Below are 22,337 nucleotides of genomic sequence, written 5' to 3'. Positions count from 1 at the left end.
AAAAATTCCATAATACCCAGTTAACACACTTTAAGATGAATCTTTATTTATTTTTTTTAGAGTTAATAAGATATTAACTTCTGACACAAAAGGCTTTATCTAAAAATTAGAACCTGAGAAGACCTATCGCTATTTCCTGCTGTAATTATATAATATTTTCATGAGCGTGTAGATATCACTTCTGGCTTTCTTTACCTTATTCAGATACTGATGTTGCAGCTGAAATGTGCCAAAATGTGACAGAGATATGTGTGAGGAGAGGTGTAGGTTTGAATGTCTTACGATCTATTATTATTTTATACCTCAAAGAAAGTGTAACTTTTTGAAATCTGCCTAATCTACAGAGTTTTGGAAGATATTTTTCTCTATTGAACAGTTGTTCTTTGATTTATTATTGGCTTAAGACTTTTCTTAGAATTCTTACTTCCAAATTCTAGGCATATGGGGATAGGCTGTTAGGCATCAGAGTGGGAGAAAAGAGGCTTTGTTCTAAGTGAATTTAGGCTAGGGGATAAGGAAAGAGGGGGAATGTCTGCGAGACAAGAGAGAAACGGCAGCCAAAAATACTACCAGTCCTTATAATTCTAAGAGTAAGTGCCTGGAGTAGGTAAGTAGTAGGCTCAGGTCATGAGAAATACACAAAATTCCATTAAAAAACTGATCCAAGAAGTCAAATACTTAAATTTTAAGTCTTTCTGATTTTACTACCTATATTTTGATGATGATATTATAAGTGAGCATGATAATATTGGGTATATATTAAGTTTTTTTTAAAAAATAGAACTAAAGTCAAGGGATGTGTTTTTTCCAATTTCCATGCTACCCTTTCTTCTCTCTCTCTCTTGCTCTCAAGTTTAAAGGAAAGAGGAGAAATTTTTTTTTCCCTTTGGTTGACATGATTAAGATCCTAAGCAAAAGGATCCCACTGAGTCTTTTCTTTATGTAAGTAGATATTTTACATACAAAACTGACATTTGTGGTCCTCAGTTGGAGGCAGTTAAGAAAAAAAAGCATATGAGATACACATACACACACACACACTTTTTAGCGTATGTTGTATTGACCAGGCAGTGTGGAACTATTCAGTGTAATAAGCTACCTGTGCAAGTGAGTTGGCTATTTAGCTCTTCTGTATGTTGCATGAAGCATAGCCTAAACATTTTTACACACACACACACACACACACACACACACACACACACACTGCTTTCAGTCCATTGTGAAGGGATTTCATCAAGGGTTTGGACTTTGTACATTCCAGTAATAATTTTGAAAATGTTCACTGATAGAAGAGTTTAGAATTAAACAATTAACATATTGGGCTAAGTTTTCAGAGAAATGAGACAAAGGAAAGGAGGAAGAAAAAGAATGTCAGGAAGGAGAGATGAAGGAACATGTGATTCATAAACAGTTCTCCCTCAAATTACTTTTCCCCAATTGAAGTCTTTTTGGATCTTTCCAGAATTAATTTATAATTGAAATCTTCTACTGTCTATATGCTTATCATTATGGAGGAAATGATAATGAGGCATTATATAATCATTACAAATGATTTCAAATCATCACATAATGAAAGTTTGTAGCATTCTTATTCTAGATCCCTGTCCTTAACCCCCATCCAGATAACACATAGTCACTGTCCCTGATGGGAGTATGTCCTATTCCTTAGGTATGCTGAATGTGTTTTTTAAAAAAGCCACCCAAACAGTAAGAACTTCTGGCTTCATAAGCCCAGAGTACAAATATTCAGACCACTGTCTAGTTTCCTTGACTTCTCTCAACTGATCAACTTTGTCAATTCAATTTGACAGTCAGTGATCACCTTAGAAGAATTACTGTAATAACAACAAAAAAATTAGCCCTTCATGGTAGGAAAAGACTCCCAAATTATTTTTTATGGCCCATAGCTATAGATATAAGCTGAATAGCTTATATATAAAGCATTCAACATATTTGGTTTTTCAAATGGTATTAAAGTAAGATGCTTTTATTTCTTTTGTTTTTATATTTGGATTATTAGTTTGCGGAGTAACACTATTCAAGCACTAATACATAAATTCCAAGTTTAAGTTTTAGCTGAGAGTACATGAAGGAAATTAGAAATAAAACTGTCTGCATAGCATCCTGAACTACTTACTAAGGAGAATTTGCTACAGGAGAACCCTGAATCTCTGGAATAGATGAAATGAGGATTTGTTTTTACAGGAGGGGAACCTGTATAGTTTAAGCAACTTGCTTTAGGTATTCCTAGAGTACTTCTCTGCTAAATCATTTTCACGTTGCAGGCATCGAGGATGGCTGGCAAGACGTCTTTCTTACGTGCTTTTCGTTCAAGAGCGAGATGTCCATAAAGGCATGTTTGCCACCAACGTGACTGAAAATGTACTGAACAGCAGTAGGTAAGGGTGGGATGCTGCTGTAAAGGGGAAATGTCGGGATGGGCAGTGGGTGTGGGGAAGTAATTTCCTTTATCAACCTTTAGTTTCTTTGGGACTCTGTCTCAAGAGGTGTTTGTGTTTCCAAATGTTCAATGTTCAAGCTCCAGAAGAAAGCAAGGAAAGGCAAAAGAACAGATGGTTTTGGTGCCATGTGGGAATAACAGTCTTGTTTTATGCATTAATAATTGAATGGGCTTCTAATAAATGAAAAACGAGTTAGAGTTCAGATACGCACATATTTCCAGAGTTCTCTGTTAAGTGTTCTGTAATATGAATGTTTGGGACAATGCATTTCCTATTTTATAGCCAGAAGAGAAGCGAGTTTGATATTTCTGTTAAATAATTGTTAAGTACCCGGGCACAAATTCTTGTATTAGTCATTATTAGAAATTTTAAGAGAATGAGATAAATGTCCTTGCCCTCAGAGGATCTTGCTTAAAAATGGGGGAGACTGACTTGAACTCAAAAGGATTGGGGAAATCGTTATGAAGCTCGGCCGTTAGACTATGGGAGTTTGGGTGAAGGTTGGTTTCTATTCCACCTCATTATTGTGGCCCATGTTAGACACCTACCTGGATTTGGGAAGCTGGAGACCAGAGTGGATGGAAAGATGCTTAGAAATGCAAGCCCAGTGGTATGGTTGTTAAGGGCTGAACAGTAGTGGCACATAGTAGGTACTTTTATATTTATTGAATAAATGAGTGAATAGTTGATAATGGAGGTATAATAATCACATGAATTACTTGTGAAAACATTCCTGGCTGTATTGAAATGAATGCTATTCGTGGAATAGAATTAGGGATGGTGCGTAAGTGTCATGTGGAATTGATCTTTCTGTAGTAACGAATGATGGGGCTCTGTGGAGTTTTGCTGTACACTAGTCTAAAATCAGCAACAGTGGGAGAAAAAAACAATTATTTGAAACTCCCTTGGATTATTATATATTCTGTTTTCTAGGTAAAGCCCCTCAAGTATGTTTCATTCCATCCAGATATTTTGAGTAATAACTAGGATGCTAGAAGTGATTTAAGGAGGTTTAAACCTCGTTCGTTCTTCCCTAAGTCATGTGGAAGATTTACAGGACTGGGTTAAATCTTCCCTTTTACCTTACTGCTTACTGGTCTGTGCTGTTTAAATCTAGAGCTGTGCCTTTTTAAAATTACTGGTTTGATTTGGAAAATACTTGTAAATATTTATGTCCACCTTTGATCCCTCCTAGAGAGTTTTACAAATAGTTCCACTAATAAGCCACAATGTAAATGAATAATAAGTTTGGTCTTCAAAAGAAAAATCACACTTTACTTTGGCAAGTGGGCTTGGGATACCTCTGAATTATATGCCTAAAGGGATAATCTTCCTTTTCTTCCTTTCTGCCCCAGTGTACCTTTGTGTCCCTCACAGCATAACTAGAACATTCAAATTCACATAGTTGCTACCCAGTGAATTTGAATTAAATTTTCAAATCTGTCTTCCAGCTTCCTCAGGAATTCATTGATTTAGGAATATAATATCCTTATTATTTAATAGACAGCCAAGGAAAGCACTTCTAACTTGAGCTTATTCTCTTGTGTTATCACATAAAAGAGAAAGTATATTTTGTTTTGTGATTTATATCTGTAGTTTAGAAAATAATACAGAATGTAGCATAGAGCCAGTTACATTGTCTGTCTTTCCATTTTGAAATCAGAGTACAAGAGGCAATTGCAGAAGTGGCTGCTGAATTAAACCCTGATGGTTCTGCTCAGCAGCAATCAAAAGCTGTCAATAAAGTGAAAAAGAAAGCCAGAAAGATCCTTCAAGAGATGGTTGCCACTGTCTCACCGGCACTGATCAGGTATAAAAAGCAAAGCAGAAAACTTTCAGCAAGAGTCATCCTGTTTTGAGCAGACAGGACTGAACCGTTGGACTTTCCTAGCACAATGCTCTTGGTCCAAAAGAGGTTTTAGCATATTCTGATGTTAAAAACCAACTCCTCTTTTTATTCTCTTTTTTTGTGTGTGGTACGCGGGCCTCTCACCGTTGTGGCCTCTCCTGTTGCGGAGCACAGGCTCCAGCCGCTCAGGCTCAGCGGCCATGGCTCATGGGCCTAGCCGCTCTGCGGCATGTGGGATCTTCCCAGACCGGGGCACGAGCCCGTGTCCCCTGCATCGGCAGGCGGACTCTCAACCACTGCGCCACCAGGGAAGCCCTTTTTATTCTTATTTAACTGTCATGAGAAGTAGCACTTGGTAGGCTTCAAGGTTCATTAATCTCTGTCAACTGTTACCAGCCATTGTATTACTGCTGACATCTTCTAGGCTAGTTGTGAGCTGGGTTTCACACGCCCATGTCTTTTTGTTTTCTTTCAGTTTTATTGAGATATAACTGACATACAGCACTGTATAAATTGAAGGTGTACAGCATAAAGATTTGACTTACATATGTCATGAAATGATTACCACAATGAGTTTACGGAACATTCATCATCTCATAGATATAGAATGAAATTTTTTTCCTTGTGGTGAGAACTCTTAGGATTTACTCTTATCAATTTTCACATATGACATACAGCAGTGTTAATTATATTTATTGTGTTGTACGTTACATCCCTAGCACTTATTTATCTTATAACTGGAAGTCTGTATCTTTTGACTACCTTCATCCAATTCCCCCTCCCCCCACCACCTCTGGTAACCACAAATCTGATCTCTTTTTCTGAGTTTGTTTGTTTTGGAAGTGTAATTGATCTACAACACTATGTTAGTTCCTGTTATATGACATAGTGATTCAATATTTCTGTACATTTCAAAATGATCACCACTATAAGTTTAGTTGTGATCTGTCAACATACAAAGATATTACATAGTTATGAACTGTATTCCCCACACTACATTTCATACTTGTGACTCATTTATTTTACAACGGAAGTTTGAACCTCTTAATCTCCCTCACCTATTTCTCACGTTCCCACCTGCCTCTCCTCTAGCAACCACCTGTTTTTTTTCTGTATCTATAACTCTGTTTTATTATGTTGTTTTGATTTTTAGATTCCACACATAAGTGAAATCATACAGTATTTGTCTTTCTCTGACTTTTTTCACTTAGCATAATGTCCTCTAGGTCCACTCATGTTGTCACAAATGGCAAAATTTCATTCTTTTTTTATGGCTGAGTAATATTCCATTGTGTGTTTTTGGGTATATGTGTGTACATACCACATCTTCTTTATCCATTCATCTATTGATGGGCACTTAGGTTGCTTCCATATCTTAGCTATTATAAATAATGCTGCAGTGAACATAGGGGTGCATATATGGCTTCTAATTAGTGTTTTCATTTTCTCCAGATAAATACCCAGGAGTGGAATTGTTGCATTATATGGTAGTTGTATTTTTAGAGGGATCTCCATATTGTTTTCCATAGTGGCTACCCCAATGTACATTCCCACCAACAATGTACAAGGGTTCCCTTTCCTCTACATTCTCCCCAATACTTGTTATTTGTTGTCTTTTTGATAATAGCCATTCTGACAGGGGTGAGGTCATATCTCATTTTTTTAAAATTTTATGTTATTTATTTTTTATACAGCAGGTTCTTATAGTTATCCATTTTATACATATTAGTGTATGCATGTCAATCCCAATCTGCCAATTCATCACACCCCCGCCCCCACTTTCCCCCCTTGGTGTCCATACGTTTGTTCTCTACATCTGTGTCTCAATTTCTGCCCTGCAGACCGGTTCATCTCTACCGTTTTTCTAGGTTCCACATATATGCGTTAATATATGATATTTGTTTTTCTCTTTCTGACTTACTTCACTCTGTATGACAGTCTCTAGATCCATCCACATCTCTACAAATGACCCAATTTCACTCCTTTTTATGGCTGAGTAACATTCCATTGTATATATGTACCACATCTTCTTTATCCATTCGTCTGTCGATGGGCATTAGGTTGTTTCCATTTCCTGGCTATTGTAAATAGTGCTACAGTTAACATTGGGGTGCATGTGTCTTTTTGAATTATGGTTTTCTCAGGGTATATGCCCTGTAGTGGGATTGCTGAATCATACGGTAATTCTATTTTTATTTCTTTAAGGAACCTCCATACTGTTCTCCATAGTGGCTGCATCAATTTACATTCCCACCAGCAGTGCAAGAAGGTTCCCTTTTCTCAACACCCTCTCCAGCATTTGTTGTTTGTAGATTTTCTGATGATGCCCATTCTAACTGGTGTGAGGTGATAGATACCTCATTGTAGTTTTGATTTTTATTTCTCTAATAATTAGTGATGTTGACCAGCTTTTCATGTGCTTCTTGGCTATCTGTATGTTCTCTTTGGAGAAATGTCTATTTAGGTCTTCTGCCCATTTTTGGATTGGGTTTTTTTTTTATATTGAGCTGCATGAGCTGTTTATATATTTTGAAGATTAACCCTTTGTCAGTTGATTCGTTTGCAAATATTTTATCCCATTCTGAGGGTTGTCTTTTCATCTTGTTTGTAGTTTACTTTGCTTTGCAAAAGCTTTTAAGATTCATTAGGTCCCATTTGTTCATTTTTGTTTTTATTTCCATTTCTCTAGGAGGTGGGTCAAAAAGGATCTGGCTGTGATTTATGTCATAGAGTGTTCTGCCTATGTTTTCCTCTAAGAGTTTTATAGTGTCCGGTCTTACATTTAGGTCTCTAATCTATTTTGAGTTTATTTTTGTGTATGGTGTTAGGGAGTGTTCTAATTTCATTCTTTTCCATGTAGCTATCCAATTTTCCTAGCACCACTTATTGAAGAGACTGTCTTTTCTCCATTGTATATCTGTGCCTCCTTTGTCATAGATTAGTTGACCATAGGTGCGTGGCTTTATCTCTGGGTTTTCTGTCCTGTTCCATTGATCTGTATTTTTGTTTTTGTGCAAGTACCATATTGTCTTGATTACTGTAGCTTTGTAGTATAGTCTGAAGTCCGGGAGCCTGACTCCTCGAGCTCCGTTTTTTTCCCTCAAGACCGCTTTGGCTATCCGGGGTCTTTTGTGTCTCCATACAAATCTTAAGACTTTTTGTTTTTTTTTTTTTGCGGTATGCGGGCCTCTCACTGCTGTGGCCTCTCTCGTTGTGGAGCACAGGCTCCGGATGCGCAGGCTCAGCGGCCACGGCTCACGGGCCAGCAGCTCCGTGGCATGTGGGATCCTCCCGGACCGGGGCACGAACCTGTGTCCCCCGCATCAGCAGGCAGACTCTCAACCACTGCACCACCAGGGAAGCCCAAATCTTAAGATTTTTTGTTCTAGTTCTGTAAAAAATGCCATTGGTAATTTGGTAGGGATTGCACTGAATAGATTGCTTTGGATACTATAGTCATTTTCACAATATTGATTCTTCCAATCCAAAAACATGGTATATCTCTCCATCCGTTTGTATCGTCTTTAATTTGTTTCAGCAGTGTCTTATAGTTTTCTGTATGCAGGTCTTTTGTCTCCCTAGGTAGGTGTATTCCTAGGTATTTTATTCTTTTTGTTGCAATGGTAAATGGGAGTGTTTCCTTAATTTCTCTTCCAGATTTTTCATCATTAGTGTATAGGAATGCAAGAGATTTCTGTGCATTAATTTTGTATCCTGCAACTTTACCAAATTCATTGATTAGCTGTAGTAGTTTTCTGGTAGCATCTTTAGGATTCTCTATGTATAGTATCATGTCATCTGCAAACAGTGACAGTTTTACTTCTTCTTTTCCTATTTGGATTCCTTTTATTTCTTTTTCTTCTTTGATTGCTGTGGCTAGGACTTCCAAAACTATGTTGAATAATAGTGGTGAGAGTGGACATCCTTGTCTTGTTCCTGATCTTAGAGGAAATGCTTTCAGCTTTTCAACATTGAGAATGATGTTTGCTCTGGGCTTGTCTATATGGCCTTTATTATGTTGAGGTAGGTTCCCTCTGTGCCCACTTTCTGAGAGTTTTTATCATAAATGGGTGTTGAATTTTGTCAAAAGCTTTTTCTGCATCTATTGAGATGATCATATGGTTTTTTTCTTCAATTTGTTAATATGATGTATCACATTGATTGATTTGCGTATATTGAGGAATCCTTGCATCCCTGGGATAAATCCCACTTGATCATGGTGTATGATCCTTTCAATGTGTTGGATTCTGTTTGCTAGTATTTTGTTGAGGATTTTTGCATCTATATTCATCAGTGATATTGGTCTGTAGTTTTCTTTTTTTGTAGTATCTTTGTCTGGTTTTGGTATCAGGGTTATGGTGGCCTCATAGAATGAGTTTGGGAGTGTTCCTTCCTCTGTAATTTTTTGGGAGAGTTTGAGAAGGATGGGTGTTGGCTCTTCCCTAAATGTTTGATAGAATTTGATAGAATTCACCTGTGAAGCTATCTGGTCCTGGACTTTTGTTTGTTGGAAGATATTTAATCACAGTTTCAATTTCATTACTTGTGATTGGTCTGTTCATGTTTTCTATTTCTTCCTGATTCAGTCTTGGAAGGTTATACCTTTCTAAGAGTTTGTCCATTTCTTCCAGGTTGTCCATTTTATTGGCATAGAGTTGCTTGTAGTAGTCTCTTAGGATGCTTTGTACTTCTGTGATGTCTGTTGTAACTTCTGCTTTTTCATTTCTAATTTTATTGATTGGAGTCCTCTCTTTTTCTTGATGCGTCTGGCTAATGGTTTATCAATTTTGTTTATCTTCTCAAAGAACCAGCTTTTAGTTTTATTGATCATTGCTATTGTCTTCTTTGTTTCTATTTCATTTATTTCTGCTCTGATCTTTATTTCTTTCCTTCTGCTAACTTTGGGTTTTGTTTGTTCTTCTTTCTGTAGTTCCTTTAGCTGTAAGGTTAGGTTGTTTATTTGAGTTGTTTGTTGTTTCTTGAGATAGGATTGTATTGCTATAAACTTCCCTCTTAGAACTGCTTTTGCTGCATCCCATAGGTTTTGGATCCTTGTGTTTTCATTGTCATTTGTCTCTAGGTATTTTTTGATTTCCTTAGTGACCTCTTGGTTATTTAGTAACGTATTGTTTAGCCTCCATGTGTTTGTGTTTTTTACGTTTTTTTCCTGTAATTGATTTCTAATTTCATAGTGTTGTGGTCAGAAAAGATGCTTGATATGATTTCAATTTTCTTAAGTTTACTAAGGTTTGATTTGTGACCCAACATGTGATCTATCCTGGAGAATGTTCCATGTGCACTTGAGAAGAAAGTGTAATCTGCTGTTTTTGAATGGAATGTCCTATAAATATCAATTAAATCTACTTGGTCTGTTGTGTCATTTAAAGCTTGTGTTTCCTTCTTAATTTTCTGTTTGGATGATCTGTCCATTGGTGTAAGTGAGGTGTTAAAGTCCCCCACTGTTATGTGTTACTGTCAATTTCATCTTTTATAGCTGTTAGCAGTTGCCTTATGTATTGAGGTGCTCCTATGTTGGGTGCATAAATATTTATAATTGTTATATCTTCTTCTTGGATTGATCCCTTGATCATTATGTAGTGTCCTTCCTTGTCTCTTGTAACATTCTTTATTTTAAAGTCTGTTTTATCTGATATGAGTATTGATACTCCAGCTTTCTTTTGATTTCCATTTCCATGAAATATCTTTTTCCATCCCCTCACTTTCAGTCTGTATGTGTCCCTAGGTCTGAAGTGCGTCTCTTGTAGACAGCATATATATGGGTCTTGTTTTTGTATCCATTCAGTGAGCCTGTGTCTTTTGTTTGGAGCATTTAATCCATTCACGTTTAAGGTAATCATCTATATGTATGTTCCTATTATCATTTTCTTAATTGTTCTGGGCTTGTTTTTGTAGGTCCTTTTCTTCTCTTGTGTTTCCAAGTTAGAGAAGTTCCTTTAGCATTTGTTGTAGAGCTGGTTTGGTGGTGCTGAATTCTCTTAGCTTTTGCTTGTCTGTAAAGCTTTTGATTTCTCCATCAAATCTGAATGAGATCCTTGCCAGGTAGATCTTGGTTGTAGGTTTTTCCCTGTCATCACTTTAAATATGTCATGCCACTCCCTTCCAGCTTGTAGTTTCTGCTGAGAAATCAGCTGTTAACCTTACGGGAGTTGCCTTGTATGTTATTTGTCGTTTTTTCCCTTGCTGCTTTCCATAATTTTTCTTTGTCTTTAATTTTTGCCAATTTGATTATTGTGTGTCTCGGCATGTTTCTCCTTCGGTTTATCCTGTATGGGACTCTCTGTGCTTCCTGGACTTGGGTGGCTATTTCCTTTCTCATGTTAGGGAAGTTTTCAACTATAATCTCTTCACATATTTTCTCGGGTCCTTTCTCTCTCTTCTCTTTCTGGGACCCCTATAATGCGAATGCTGTTGCATTTAATGTTGTCCCAGAGGTCTCTTAGGCTGTCTTTATTTCTTTTCATTCTTTTTTCTTTATTCTGTTCCGCAGCAGTGAATTCCACCATTCTGTCTTCCAGGTCACTTATCCGTTCTTCTGCCTCAGTTATTCTGCTATTGATTCCTTCTAGTGTAGTTTTCATTTCAGTGATTGTATTGTTCAGCTCTGTTTGTTTGTACTTTAATTCTTCAAGGTCTTTGTTAAACATTTCTTGCATCTTCTCGATCTTTGCCTCCATTCTTTTTCCGAGGTCCTGGATCATCTTCACTATCATTATTCTGAATTCTTTTTCTGGAAGGTCGCCTATCTCCACTTCATTTAATTGTTTTTCCTAGGGTTTTATCTTGTTTCTTCATCTGGTACATAGCCCTCTGCCTTTTCATCTTGTGTATCTTTCCATGAATGTGGTTTTTGTTCCACAGGCTGCAGGATTGTAGTTCTTCTTGCTTCTGCTATCTGCCGTCTGATGGATGAGGCTATCTAAGAGGCTTGTGCAAGTTTTCTGATGGGAGGGACTGGTGGTGGGTAGAGCGGGCTGTTGCTCTGGTGAGCAGAGCTCAGTAAAACTTTAATCCGCTTGTCTGCTGATGGGTGGGGCTGGGTTCCCTCCCTGTTGGTTGTTTGGCCTGAGGCGACCCAACACTGGAGCCTAACTGGGCTCTTTGGTGGGCGTAATGGCGGACTCTCAGAGGGCTCATGCCAAGGAATACTTCCCAGAACTTCTGCTGCCAGTGTCCTTGTCCTCATGGTGAGACACAGCCAACCCCCGCCTCTGCAGGAGACCCTCCAACACTAGCAGGTAGGTCTGGTTCAGTCTCCTATGGGGTCATTGCTCCTTTCCCTGGATCCCGATGCACACACTACTTTGTGTGTGCCCTCCAAGAGTGGAGTCTCTGTTTCCCGCAGTCCTGTCAAAGTCCTGCAATCAAATCCCGCTAGCCTCCATGTCTGATTCTCTAGGAATTCCTCCTCCCATTGCTGGACTCCCAGGTTGGGAATCCTGACGTGGGGCTCAGAACCTTCACTCCAATGGGTGGACTTCTGTGGTGTAAGTTTTCTCCAGTCTGTGAGTCACCCACCCAGCAGTTATGGGATTTGATTTTATTGTGATTGCGCCCCTTCTACCATCTCATTGTGGCTTTTCCTTTGTCTTTGGATGTGGGGTATCTTTTTTGGTGAGCTCCAGTGTCTTCCTGTCCATGATTGTTCAGCAATTAGTTGTGATTCCGGGGCTATCAGAAGAGGGAGTGAGAGCACGTCCTTCTACTCCGCCATCTTGAACCAGTCCAGTCATTGTGGTTTTGATTTGTGTTCCCCCAATGATTTGTGATGTGGAGCATCTTTTCATGTGCCTGTTGGCCATCTGTATGTCTTCTTTGGAAAAAATGTCTATTCAGATCCTCTGCGCATTTTTTTTTTGCAGTACGCGGTCCTCTCACTGTTGTGGCCTCACCCGTTGTGGAGCACAGGCTCCGGACGCGCAGGCTCAGCGGCCGTGGCTCACGGGCCTAGCCGCTCCGCGGCACGTGGGATCTTCCCGGACCGGGGCACGAACCTGTGTCCCCTGCATTGGCAGGTGGACTCTCAACCACTGCGCCACCAGGGAAGTCCCCTCTGCGCATTTTTAAATTGGATTGTTTGTTTTTTGATGTTGAGTCGTTTGAGTTTTTTATATATTTAGGGTATAAGCCCCTTATCAGATATATCCTTTTGAAACATCTCCCATTCAGTAGGTGGCCTTTTTGTTTTGTTGATAATTTCTTCACTCTGAAAAAGCTTTTTAATTTGATTTAGTCCCATTTGTTTATTTTTGCTTTTGTTTCCCTTACCTGAGGAGACATATCCAAAAAAAATATTACTAAGACTGATGTCAAAGTGTATATTACCCATGTTTTCTTCTAGAAGTTTTATGGTTTCAGGTCTTAGATTAAAGTCTTTAATCCATTTTGAATTTATTTTCATGCATGGTGTGAGAGAGTAGTCCAGTTTGAGTTTTTTTTGCATGTAGCTGTCCAGTTTTCCCAGCACCATTTATTATAGAGACTCTTTTCCCCATTGTGTATACTTGCCTCCATTGTCATAGATTAATTGCCCATATAAGTGTGGGTTCCTTTCTGGGTTCTCTGTTCCGTTCCACTGATCCATGTTTCTGTTTTTGTGTCAGTACGAGCTGTCTTGATTACTGTAGCTTTGTAAGATAATTTGAAATCAGGGAGCGTGATACCTCCACCTTTGTTCTTCTTAAGATTGTTTTGGCTATTTGGGGTCTTGTGTTGTCATACAAATTTTAGAATTATTTATTCTAGTTCTGTGAAAAATGCTATTGGTATTTTATAGGGATTACATTGAATCTGTAGATTACCTTGTGTATATGGTCATTTTAACAATATTAATTCTTCCAGTCCATCAACACAGTATATGCTTCCATCTGCTTGTGTCATCTTCAGTTTCTTTCATGAGTGTCTTACATTTTTCCAAGTACAGGTATTTTACTTGCTTATGTAGATTTATTCCTAGGTATTTTATTCTTTTTGATGCACTTATAAATGAGATTCTTTTCTTAATTTCCCTTCAGATAGTTCATTGTTAGTGTATAGAAATGCATCTGATTTCTGTATATTAATTTTGTATCTTGTAACTTTACCAGATTCATTGATGAGTTCTAGTAGTTTTTGATGGCCTCTTTAGGATTTTCTAAGTATAGTATCATGTCATGTACATACAGTGACAGTTTCACTTTTTCATTTCCACTTTGGATTCTTTCTATTTCTTTTTCTTGTCTATTTGCTGTGGTTAGGACTTTCAATTCTGTGTTTAATAAAAGTGGCAAGAAAGGGCATCCTTGACATGTTCCTGATCTTAGAGAAAATGCTTTTAGCTTTTCACCGTTGAGTCTGATGTTAGCTGTGGATTTGTCATTTATGGCCTTTCTTATGTTTAGGTATGTTCCCTCTATATTTACTTTGTTGAGAGTTTTTATCATAAATGGATGTTGGATTTTGTCAAGAGCTTTTCCTGCATCTTTTGAGAGGATCATATGATTTTTATTCTTCAATTTGTTAATGTGATGTATCACATTGATTGATTTGCAGATATTGAACCATCTTTGCCTCCTGGGATAAATTCCACTTGATCATGGTGTGTGATACTTTTAATGTACTGTATTGTTGAATTTGGTTTGCTAATATTTTGTTAAGGATTTTTGCATCTATGTTCAACAGTGATACTGGCCTGTGATTTTCTTTTTTTGTTATGTCTTTGGTTTTGCTATCAGGGTGATGCTGGCCTCATAGTATGAGCAGAATGCAGAAGTGTTCCCTCCTCTGCAATTTTTTGCAATGGTTTGAGAAGATATGTGTTAACTCTTCTCCAGATATTTGGTAGAGTTCACCTGTGAAGCCATCTGGTTCTGGACTTTTGTTTGCTAGGAGTTTCTTTTTTTTTTTTTTATTACTGACTCAGTTTCACTACTGGGAATTGGTCTGTTCATATTTTCTATTTCTTCCTGGTTCAGTCTTGGGAGACTGTACATTTCTAGGAATTTGTCCATTTCTTCTAGGTTATCCGTTTTATTTGCATATAATTGTTTGTAGTAATCTTGTATGAACCTTTGTATTTCTGTAGTATTGGTTGTAACTTCTCCTTTTTCATTTCTGATTTTATTTATTTGGGCCCTCTGTCTTTTTTTCTTGATGAATCTGCACATGCCCATGTCTTGGAGTGATTTGTATGCAGGAGAGGGATCACTCTACTCACTTAAATATTTGCTTGATCATTAGCTTCTGAAGTATAAAGTGTGCAACTAGAATGAAATGTAAAATTTTAGTACATAATAAATGGATGCTTCTATAAGTAGTATATGTGTAAGGTCAGTTATTTAAGTTCACAATTCAGATGTACACACACACACACACATGCACACATGCTCATAACAAATCAATTACAATCACTCACGTTGTAGGTTCCAAACTTTAGGTAGACAAATGTCAAATATATATGTTTATATATATAAATATATGTATATACATTAAAAACGTTTTTTAACTTCCTTTCAGACTGACCGGGTGGGTGCTGCTAAAACTGTTCAACAGCTTCTTTTGGAATATTCAGATTCACAAGGGTCAACTTGAGATGGTTAAAGCTGCAACTGAGGCAAGAATTATGTGAATCTGTCATTCTGTATCCTCCACATTTGCAGAGTGATTTTGGAATTCTTTTTCAAATGTTTTCTTGTATACTGTTGTGCATTCCTACGCATTTGCAAGATTTTCCCCTGTGTGAGATAACTACAGTAGTTATGTATTTGTGGGGGATAAGTGGGGTAAAGGAGCACCTTCCAGCAATATGCAGGATTCCTTCTGTAAGTTATTTCGCAATAACTCTGAAAATCAGGTAGAACAATCCTTATTTTATAAATGGTGAAATAAAGGCACATATAGATTAAGAAATTGCCCCAAGTCACAGCCAGTAAGTCACTTGCCCAGGATTTCAAACCAAACCAAGCCTGTGGCCAAAAACTATGTTCTTTTTATATGATTAGGGCTTCCTTTCAGAAGATATATAGTCAACTTGAACTCTTGATTGTTCTCCTCCTTCCCTGATTCTTTTCTGTTGTAGTTGTTTTTAGCTAGATGATATTAAATTGAAAGAAGTTTTTATTACGGAAAAATGTTTTTAAAGAATGAGTCACTAAGTAGCTAGTGTTTGAATGACTTTAACCAAATGTGAAGTTGCAAACGGTAATTGAACTTTCCATCTGAATTTTAAATTTGGTGTTTTTCCTTTTGCTAGATGAATTTGCCACTTATATTTCTACCAGTTCATAGATCACATATAGACTATCTCCTGCTCACTTTCATTCTCTTCTGCCATAACATCAAAGCGCCATACATTGCTTCAGGCAATAATCTCAACATCCCCATCTTCAGGTAAGATCAGCTTATTTTGAAAGTTAAGGTATGAAGATTATATTTTGGATTTTTCTTTTTTTATTATACCTTTTGATACATTTATTGTAATGAGGACATTAACTTTTTTATTTTCATTATAAAAGTAACGCATGCTTATTGCAGAAAATTTGGAAAGTACAAAAAAGCATTAAGACCATCATCATTTGAACTTATTTGCAAAGCAGAAATAGAGACACAGAGGTAGAGAACAGACGGGGGAAGGGGTGGGTGGGATGAACTGGGAGATTGGGATTGACATATATACACTACTATGTATAAAATAGATACCTAATGAGAACCCACTGTATAGCACAGGGAACTCTACCCAGTGCTCTGCGGTGACCTAAATGGGAAGGAAATCCAAAGGGGATATATTTATACATGTGGCTGATTCACCCTGCTGTACAGCAGAAACTAACACAACATCGTAGCGCAACCATACTCCAAGAAAACAGCAACAACAACAAAAGACTATCATCATTATTTCTGTGTTTTATATGGGATATTTGGTGAACTGTGAATAGCTAAACTTATCAGCAGTATTTATCAAACATATAAAAGGCAATTAGAAAGATAAGATAGCAAATCACTGTATCTGACTTGGCAATGCACAGGTGGGGTCAGGGTGGTGGTAGGTAGGTGCCAATGGTATAGAGGTAAGAAAGAACCATACCTGTTACTTTGACCTCATAATTTAGTAGAGCTAGAAACATAATAATTACAGTATAACATAAAAGGTATGTTTTAGAGGTTTTCAGGGGAATGCAGTGCATTCCATTCAGAGGGAATAGTATGTGAAAAGGCAGAGTGATTTAAAAGCGTGATATGGTCATGAGACAACAGACAATTCTTAGACTCTAGGGTTAGAATGTAGGGGGCGTTAGCAGGGTTCAGAGGCTGGAGGTGGTGACTGCATAGGTGGTGAGAGTTAGGTCAAAACAATTTCTAAGCCAAGAGTTTAGAGTGTATCCCATACTTGAGAAATGATACGTTCAGATTCGCATTTTGAAAAGTCATTCTGGATTAGAGGGAGTTAGATCAATTCTGACTCTATTGCAATAGTTCAGATAAAAGGTAATGCAGGCTTAAATAAAAGTAAAATAGTGCTCTTGGAGAAGAGGTCACAGATTTGAAAAGTATTCAGTTTCATACTTCAAAGTACAAAGCATCTCTCAGGTCAGCTCTGTGAGTAGTAGAGAGCACGAGGAGGATGAACGCGGAGCGACCGGAAGGGAAGCAGGCTGTGCAGGTGGCGCTTCACAAGGGGGCCGTCACTGCTTTGCGTGCTATGAAACCTGATCCTCAGCCTCGCAGTACAAGGAGCTCCTTCCTAATCCCTTGGCTCAGACTTCTGTAGCTAATCTGATGTGTGGGGATGACTGAAGAGAAGCCATTCCATTCATGCAGTAAGCCAATACTTACCCAAATGTGCTCTAGACAAGGGAGAACAAGATACATGGTCCCTACTTTCAAATAGCTCATAAAATAACGGGGAATGGGGCCTCCCTGGTGGCGCAGTGGTTGAGAGTCCGCCTGCCGATGCAGGGGATACGGGTTCGTGCCCCGGTCTGGGAGGATCCCATATGCCGCGGAGCGGCTGGGCCCGTGAGCCATGGCCGCTGGGCCTGCGCATCCGGAGCCTGTGCTCCGCAACGGGGGAGGCCACAACGGTGAGAGGCCCGCATACCGCAAAAAGAAAAAAAAAAAAAATAACGGGGAATGTAGGCAAACAGCTAGCTCTAATCCAGCGTGATATGACCCTACAGGGCAGACATGCTTTTCCAAGTATCAGAATATCTATGTTTTCTCTCATGGGTACCTCTTCCCAGTGTCAAGGAACCTGGAAAGTTGAATTAGAAAGTCATCAGAAAGGTGCTTAGGCGTGAAGAGGACTCTTCCAGCTGGGCTCTTAGAGAAGCCTTGCCCCATAATAGTTTGCCTGTTCTGTAATCAGAAAAACTCATGTACTCATTCCCTCCAGGCTGGATTGGTTCTCAAGGTGGATCTCTGGGGAAGTACTTAATAAACATTGGTAATTTCTCATAATCCAACTTCCCTTTTCACGACCTCTATGCCAGTCATTGCTCAGCTTATCATTCCTTCAGACATGACAGACTCTCAATGACCTGGCCTGTTTATTTGCAGTGTTCTTTTGTTACATGCCAGTCTGTACATTCACAAACCACTTTTCAAGGGGGCTTATTTTTGTGGATGGTTCATCTCATTTATTAAGAATTTATTCTGCAGAGTTTTACTTTCAAAGAGTGACATTAAGTTCTGGATATATCTTCCTGTGGCCTCCTTATGCTGACTGGAGAAGATTCCAGAACTATATATTAATATTTATATTAATATCACTCTGTTTGAACAGAATAGGAGGAGGCTCTGAGTTTGGAAAAGTTGACTTAAGTTTTGGAAAGTTTCAACCTCATATCAAAATAATTCATCAGTGCTGTAGACAGAGATGTGGGGTTGTGCAAATTGTTTTATTCTATGTATGTGTAAATGAAGCAAACTTTGGTTTCATGTTTTGGGAGGATGGTTATGCTTGGTTCCAGTTTGATAAAGTTACTCTCGTCTTACTGGGATACTCTCTAAGAAATACTTACTTGAGAAGGTTTCCCCAAAGGGGCTTTTGTAACATCATATTCATCTTGTAGTAAATGTGCCATAGGAAAATTTTGGGATGTCTAAAGTTCAGTGTCTTGAGACCCTGGACAGGGTTTTAAAATTTAGCAGTATTTTATAATCCTCTTAAAGTCTGTACCAGGACCTTTGCGGGGTAATATATCACGTAAACTCCTTTTGGCTTAGAACAGATGTAACAGAGCTTCATTATACACAGTGATATTCTGAAGGCTAATGAATAATGTAAATGACTGAAACATGTCAATATATGGAAAATGGAAAAATGTCCACATTTTCACAATCAGCAACTCAAACAACACATGAGGTTTATATCCAAATGACACGTTTTGAATAACTTGGAATTTGAGTACTCTTTTTAAATTTTTCTTTTTAAAAAATTAATGTGTTCTTAAATTTATAGTACCCTGATCCATAAGCTTGGGGGCTTTTTCATACGACGGAGGCTAGATGAGACGTCAGATGGACGGAAAGATATTCTCTATAGAGCTTTGCTCCACGGGGTACGTGTGATCTCTAATTATTCTTTTTTTTTTTTTAATATTAACAAGTGATTATGAGAGGTTTTAATTTCCTTCTGTGTCTTTAATTTTTTTATTATTATTAATTAATTAATTTATTTTTGCTGTGTTGTGTCTTCGTTTTTGTGCGAGGGCTTTCTCCAGTTGTCGCAAGCGGGGGCCACTCCTCATCATGGTGTGCGGGCCTCTCACCATGGCGGCCCCTCTCGCTGCAGAGCACAGGCTCCAGACGCGCAGGCTCAGCAGTTGTGGCTCACGGGCCTAGTCGCTCCGCGGCACGTGGGATCCTCCCAGACCAGGGCCCGAACCCGTGTCCCCCGCATTAGCAGGCAGACTCTCAACCACTGCGCCACCAGGGAAGCCCTCTAATTATTCTTAAAGTCGTTATGGTAGCTATCACAGTAGAAGAAAATGAGACTTGATTGAGATTTTTAAAAAACAGTTGTCTGAGTAATTATTTCAGTGATTATTGCTTGGATATGGGTTTGATGATTACTTTTTGTTATCACCAAAATATAACATTGGAGAAGCTCTTTTGATATTATCTGCATGAGCAAAATATTTTGTCAGAAATTATAGGGTTTTTTTTTTTTTTTTTTTTTTTTAGGTTTAACTTTGCTGAGCTTATTCTAAGTTGGGTGATCTTGAGTTCATGAGCTCATGTTTTACTTTCTCCTTATATTCCAGCATATAGTTGAACTACTTCGACAGCAGCAGTTCTTGGAGATTTTTCTGGAAGGCACACGCTCTAGGAGTGGAAAAATCTCCTGTGCTCGGGCAGGACTTTTGTCAGTTGTAGTAGATACTCTGTCTACCAATACCATCCCAGACATCTTGATAATACCTGTTGGGATCTCCTACGATCGTATTATCGAGGGTCATTACAATGGCGAACAACTGGTAAGAGGACCACCTGCACAAAAGTCATCTTTGCTTTTCCAGTCTTTTGCTTTTAGATAAGTGCTTTTAGAATTAGTTAAGAATATTTTTGTTACTCTCTAATTTTATAACACGGTAGGAAACTTGGTAGGGTGGGCTTTCATCCCCTATGGCAGCCTGATTGGTAGTGATGATGTGGTAATTTCCTGCATTTGGAGGAAGTGGCATGATTAGATTAATCATGGGGTCGGAAAGTGGAAGAATACTTGGTACTGAGTTGCCACCTCTGCCCTGGGGAGGGTATACATGGCTCGGTCTCCCCAGGGCTTATTGCTTATGTGTAGAGTTTAAGTTAAACCTGAAGAACTGGTGGGATCATGTTGGTAAAACAACTACAAATTAATTTTGAGACTGCGGTAATTTTTTTAGTGAACTTTTTTACTGAAGTAAATAGTTACAGAAGAATGCACCCATCATACGCATGTAGCTGGAATCAGCACAAAATGAATACACCTACATAACCAGGACCCAGGTCAAGGACCCTAGAAACCTCCCTTATCCCTCTCTCATTGTTTTCCCCGCAAGGGTAACCACCTATCTTGACTTCTTACTGAATAGATTAGTTTGCCCATTTTTGAACATGGTATAAATGGAATAATGTAGTGTGTGGACTTTTTATCTCTGGTTTCCTTTGCACAAGCAACACCTGTTTGTTGTTACAGGTAGTTACAATTTGTTCATTGTCATAGCTATACCGTATTGCAGTGTATGAATATACAATTTGTCTATTCTACTGTTGAAAAAATAGTTTGGTTTCCTGGTTTCAGCTGTGATCATTCTTGTACATTTCTCTTGATGACCATATGTATGCATTTTGTTGGGTATGTGCCTGGGAGTGGAGTCAGTGGATCATAAAGTATATGTATGTTCAGCTTTGTAGATGCTGCCAAACAGTTCTCCACAATGGTTTTACCAACTTACTATTCCTCCCAGCAGTGTGCAAGTTCCAGAGGAGTTTAGTTTTGTTCTTATTTAGTGTGGAAGTCTTGGTCATGGTACTTGTTTCAAGCTTATTGCCCAAAGCATATCAGAAGCTCAAGGACTCCTAATAATTGGAGGCTTTAGAAATAAAGTGATAGACCTGGATTATTATTATTATCTCTTGTGAGACTCCTCCTTGTGTTGCCTGTGTCAATTCTGAACATATGCTCCACTCACCCTGACTGCGTCTCATGACATCATATCTGAGTCCTGTGTCCCTTATACAGCTGACATTGTGCCTTATGCATGTTAAATATTCAGGAAACACTTACTGAATGAATAATTGGCTCAAAGGCCACTCTGGGGCTGAATTTGGCATTTGGTTGCCTAATGTTACATATTTGGACCATCGTGATCATCAGACCACAATAAGGTGGCCTCTTTGACATCTTATTTTTATCTGAGAACTGCAGAACAGTTTTTCAGGCTGTTACGTCATTTTTGTCCTTCAGTAGTTTGCAGTTCTATTTTTGTGAATGATGTAAACAATGCACTAAATGAAGTTGTGTTAAATGTTTCCTTTTTCATTGGCCAAATTACCTCCCCAGTGACGTGATTACATCTTTTAGCATCTTCGAGTGCTAAACGTTTCTGACAGGTCTCAGTCAATGAATACTTATTTTCCTTCATTCGTTACTATCTTTTTCCAGACAAACCATCGGTTTCCATAAAAAAATTAATAAACTTTATTCTTTGGATAATGATGTTTGTATATTTGTTAGCTTTATTTCTTACCATGCTATTCTTTCAAAATTTCAAATTAGGGAAAACCTAAGAAGAATGAGAGCCTCTGGAGCATAGCAAGAGGCGTTATCAGAATGTTACGAAAAAACTATGGATGTGTGAGAGTGGATTTTGCACAACCATTTTCCTTAAAGGTGAGTGTCTGTTGAAATGAAGCTGTGTCAGCCTTGGTGTAGCTCAGTGACACAAGATCTGGGCTCTAGTCCGGCCTCTGATGCCTCCTCTCCATGTGAGTTGGGGCCTCACTTTCTTCTCTTATAGAATGGGGACTCTGACAAGGATAGTGTTTCCTAAATTATTCCACTGAAATGTGCCTGTTGACAAAGGAGCCTAAATGTCTATGTTTGGGAGATATCAGTCTCAAAATGTATTGCTATTTTTTTTTAATTCATGAGAATTTTGTATGTTGCTTTATCTATATCAATTTTATATGATTTTTTTTTTTTTTTTTTTTTTTTTTTTTTTTGCGGTACGTGGGCCTCTCACTGTTGTGGCCTCTCCCGTTGCGGAGCACAGGCTCTGGATGCACAGGCTCAGCGGCCATGGCTCACGGGCCTAGCCACTCCATGGCATGTGGGATCTTCCCGGACCGGGGCACAAACCCGTGTCCCCTGCATTGGCAGGCAGACTCTCAACCACTGCACCACCAGGGAAGCCCTACATGATGTTTTAAAATCGCCCTTAAGAGAAATTTTTCAAAATGTATCTCACAGCTGGGTAACATTGATAGTCTAGGATGATGCCGTATTCTACTGAGTGGAGTCTTAATACCTACATATTCAGAGGAAT

General features: G+C 38.4%; 1 protein-coding gene across 7 annotated transcripts in view; it reads left to right on the top strand.

The window, feature by feature from the left end:
• GPAM (glycerol-3-phosphate acyltransferase, mitochondrial) overlaps positions 1-22,337 on the top strand; it is a 70,912-nt gene that overhangs the window by 33,122 nt on the left and 15,453 nt on the right. For all 7 annotated transcript variants that reach the window (XM_082601609.1, XM_082601606.1, XM_082601610.1 and 4 more), the window contains 7 exons: positions 2,286-2,399; positions 4,126-4,272; positions 14,824-14,920; positions 15,560-15,696; positions 18,767-18,866; positions 19,572-19,784; positions 21,569-21,682. In XM_082601609.1, coding sequence (XP_082457735.1) covers positions 2,286-2,399; positions 4,126-4,272; positions 14,824-14,920; positions 15,560-15,696; positions 18,767-18,866; positions 19,572-19,784; positions 21,569-21,682 — 922 coding nt within the window. The remainder of the gene's footprint in view (positions 1-2,285; positions 2,400-4,125; positions 4,273-14,823; positions 14,921-15,559; positions 15,697-18,766; positions 18,867-19,571; positions 19,785-21,568; positions 21,683-22,337) is intronic.

Source organism: Mesoplodon mirus (assembly GCF_964341445.2).
Source record: "Mesoplodon mirus genome assembly, chromosome: 2".
Classification (NCBI taxonomy): domain Eukaryota; kingdom Metazoa; phylum Chordata; class Mammalia; order Artiodactyla; family Ziphiidae; genus Mesoplodon; species Mesoplodon mirus.
The sequence above is the reverse complement of the archived record's forward strand: the minus strand, read 5'-3'. Positions and strand labels throughout refer to the sequence as shown.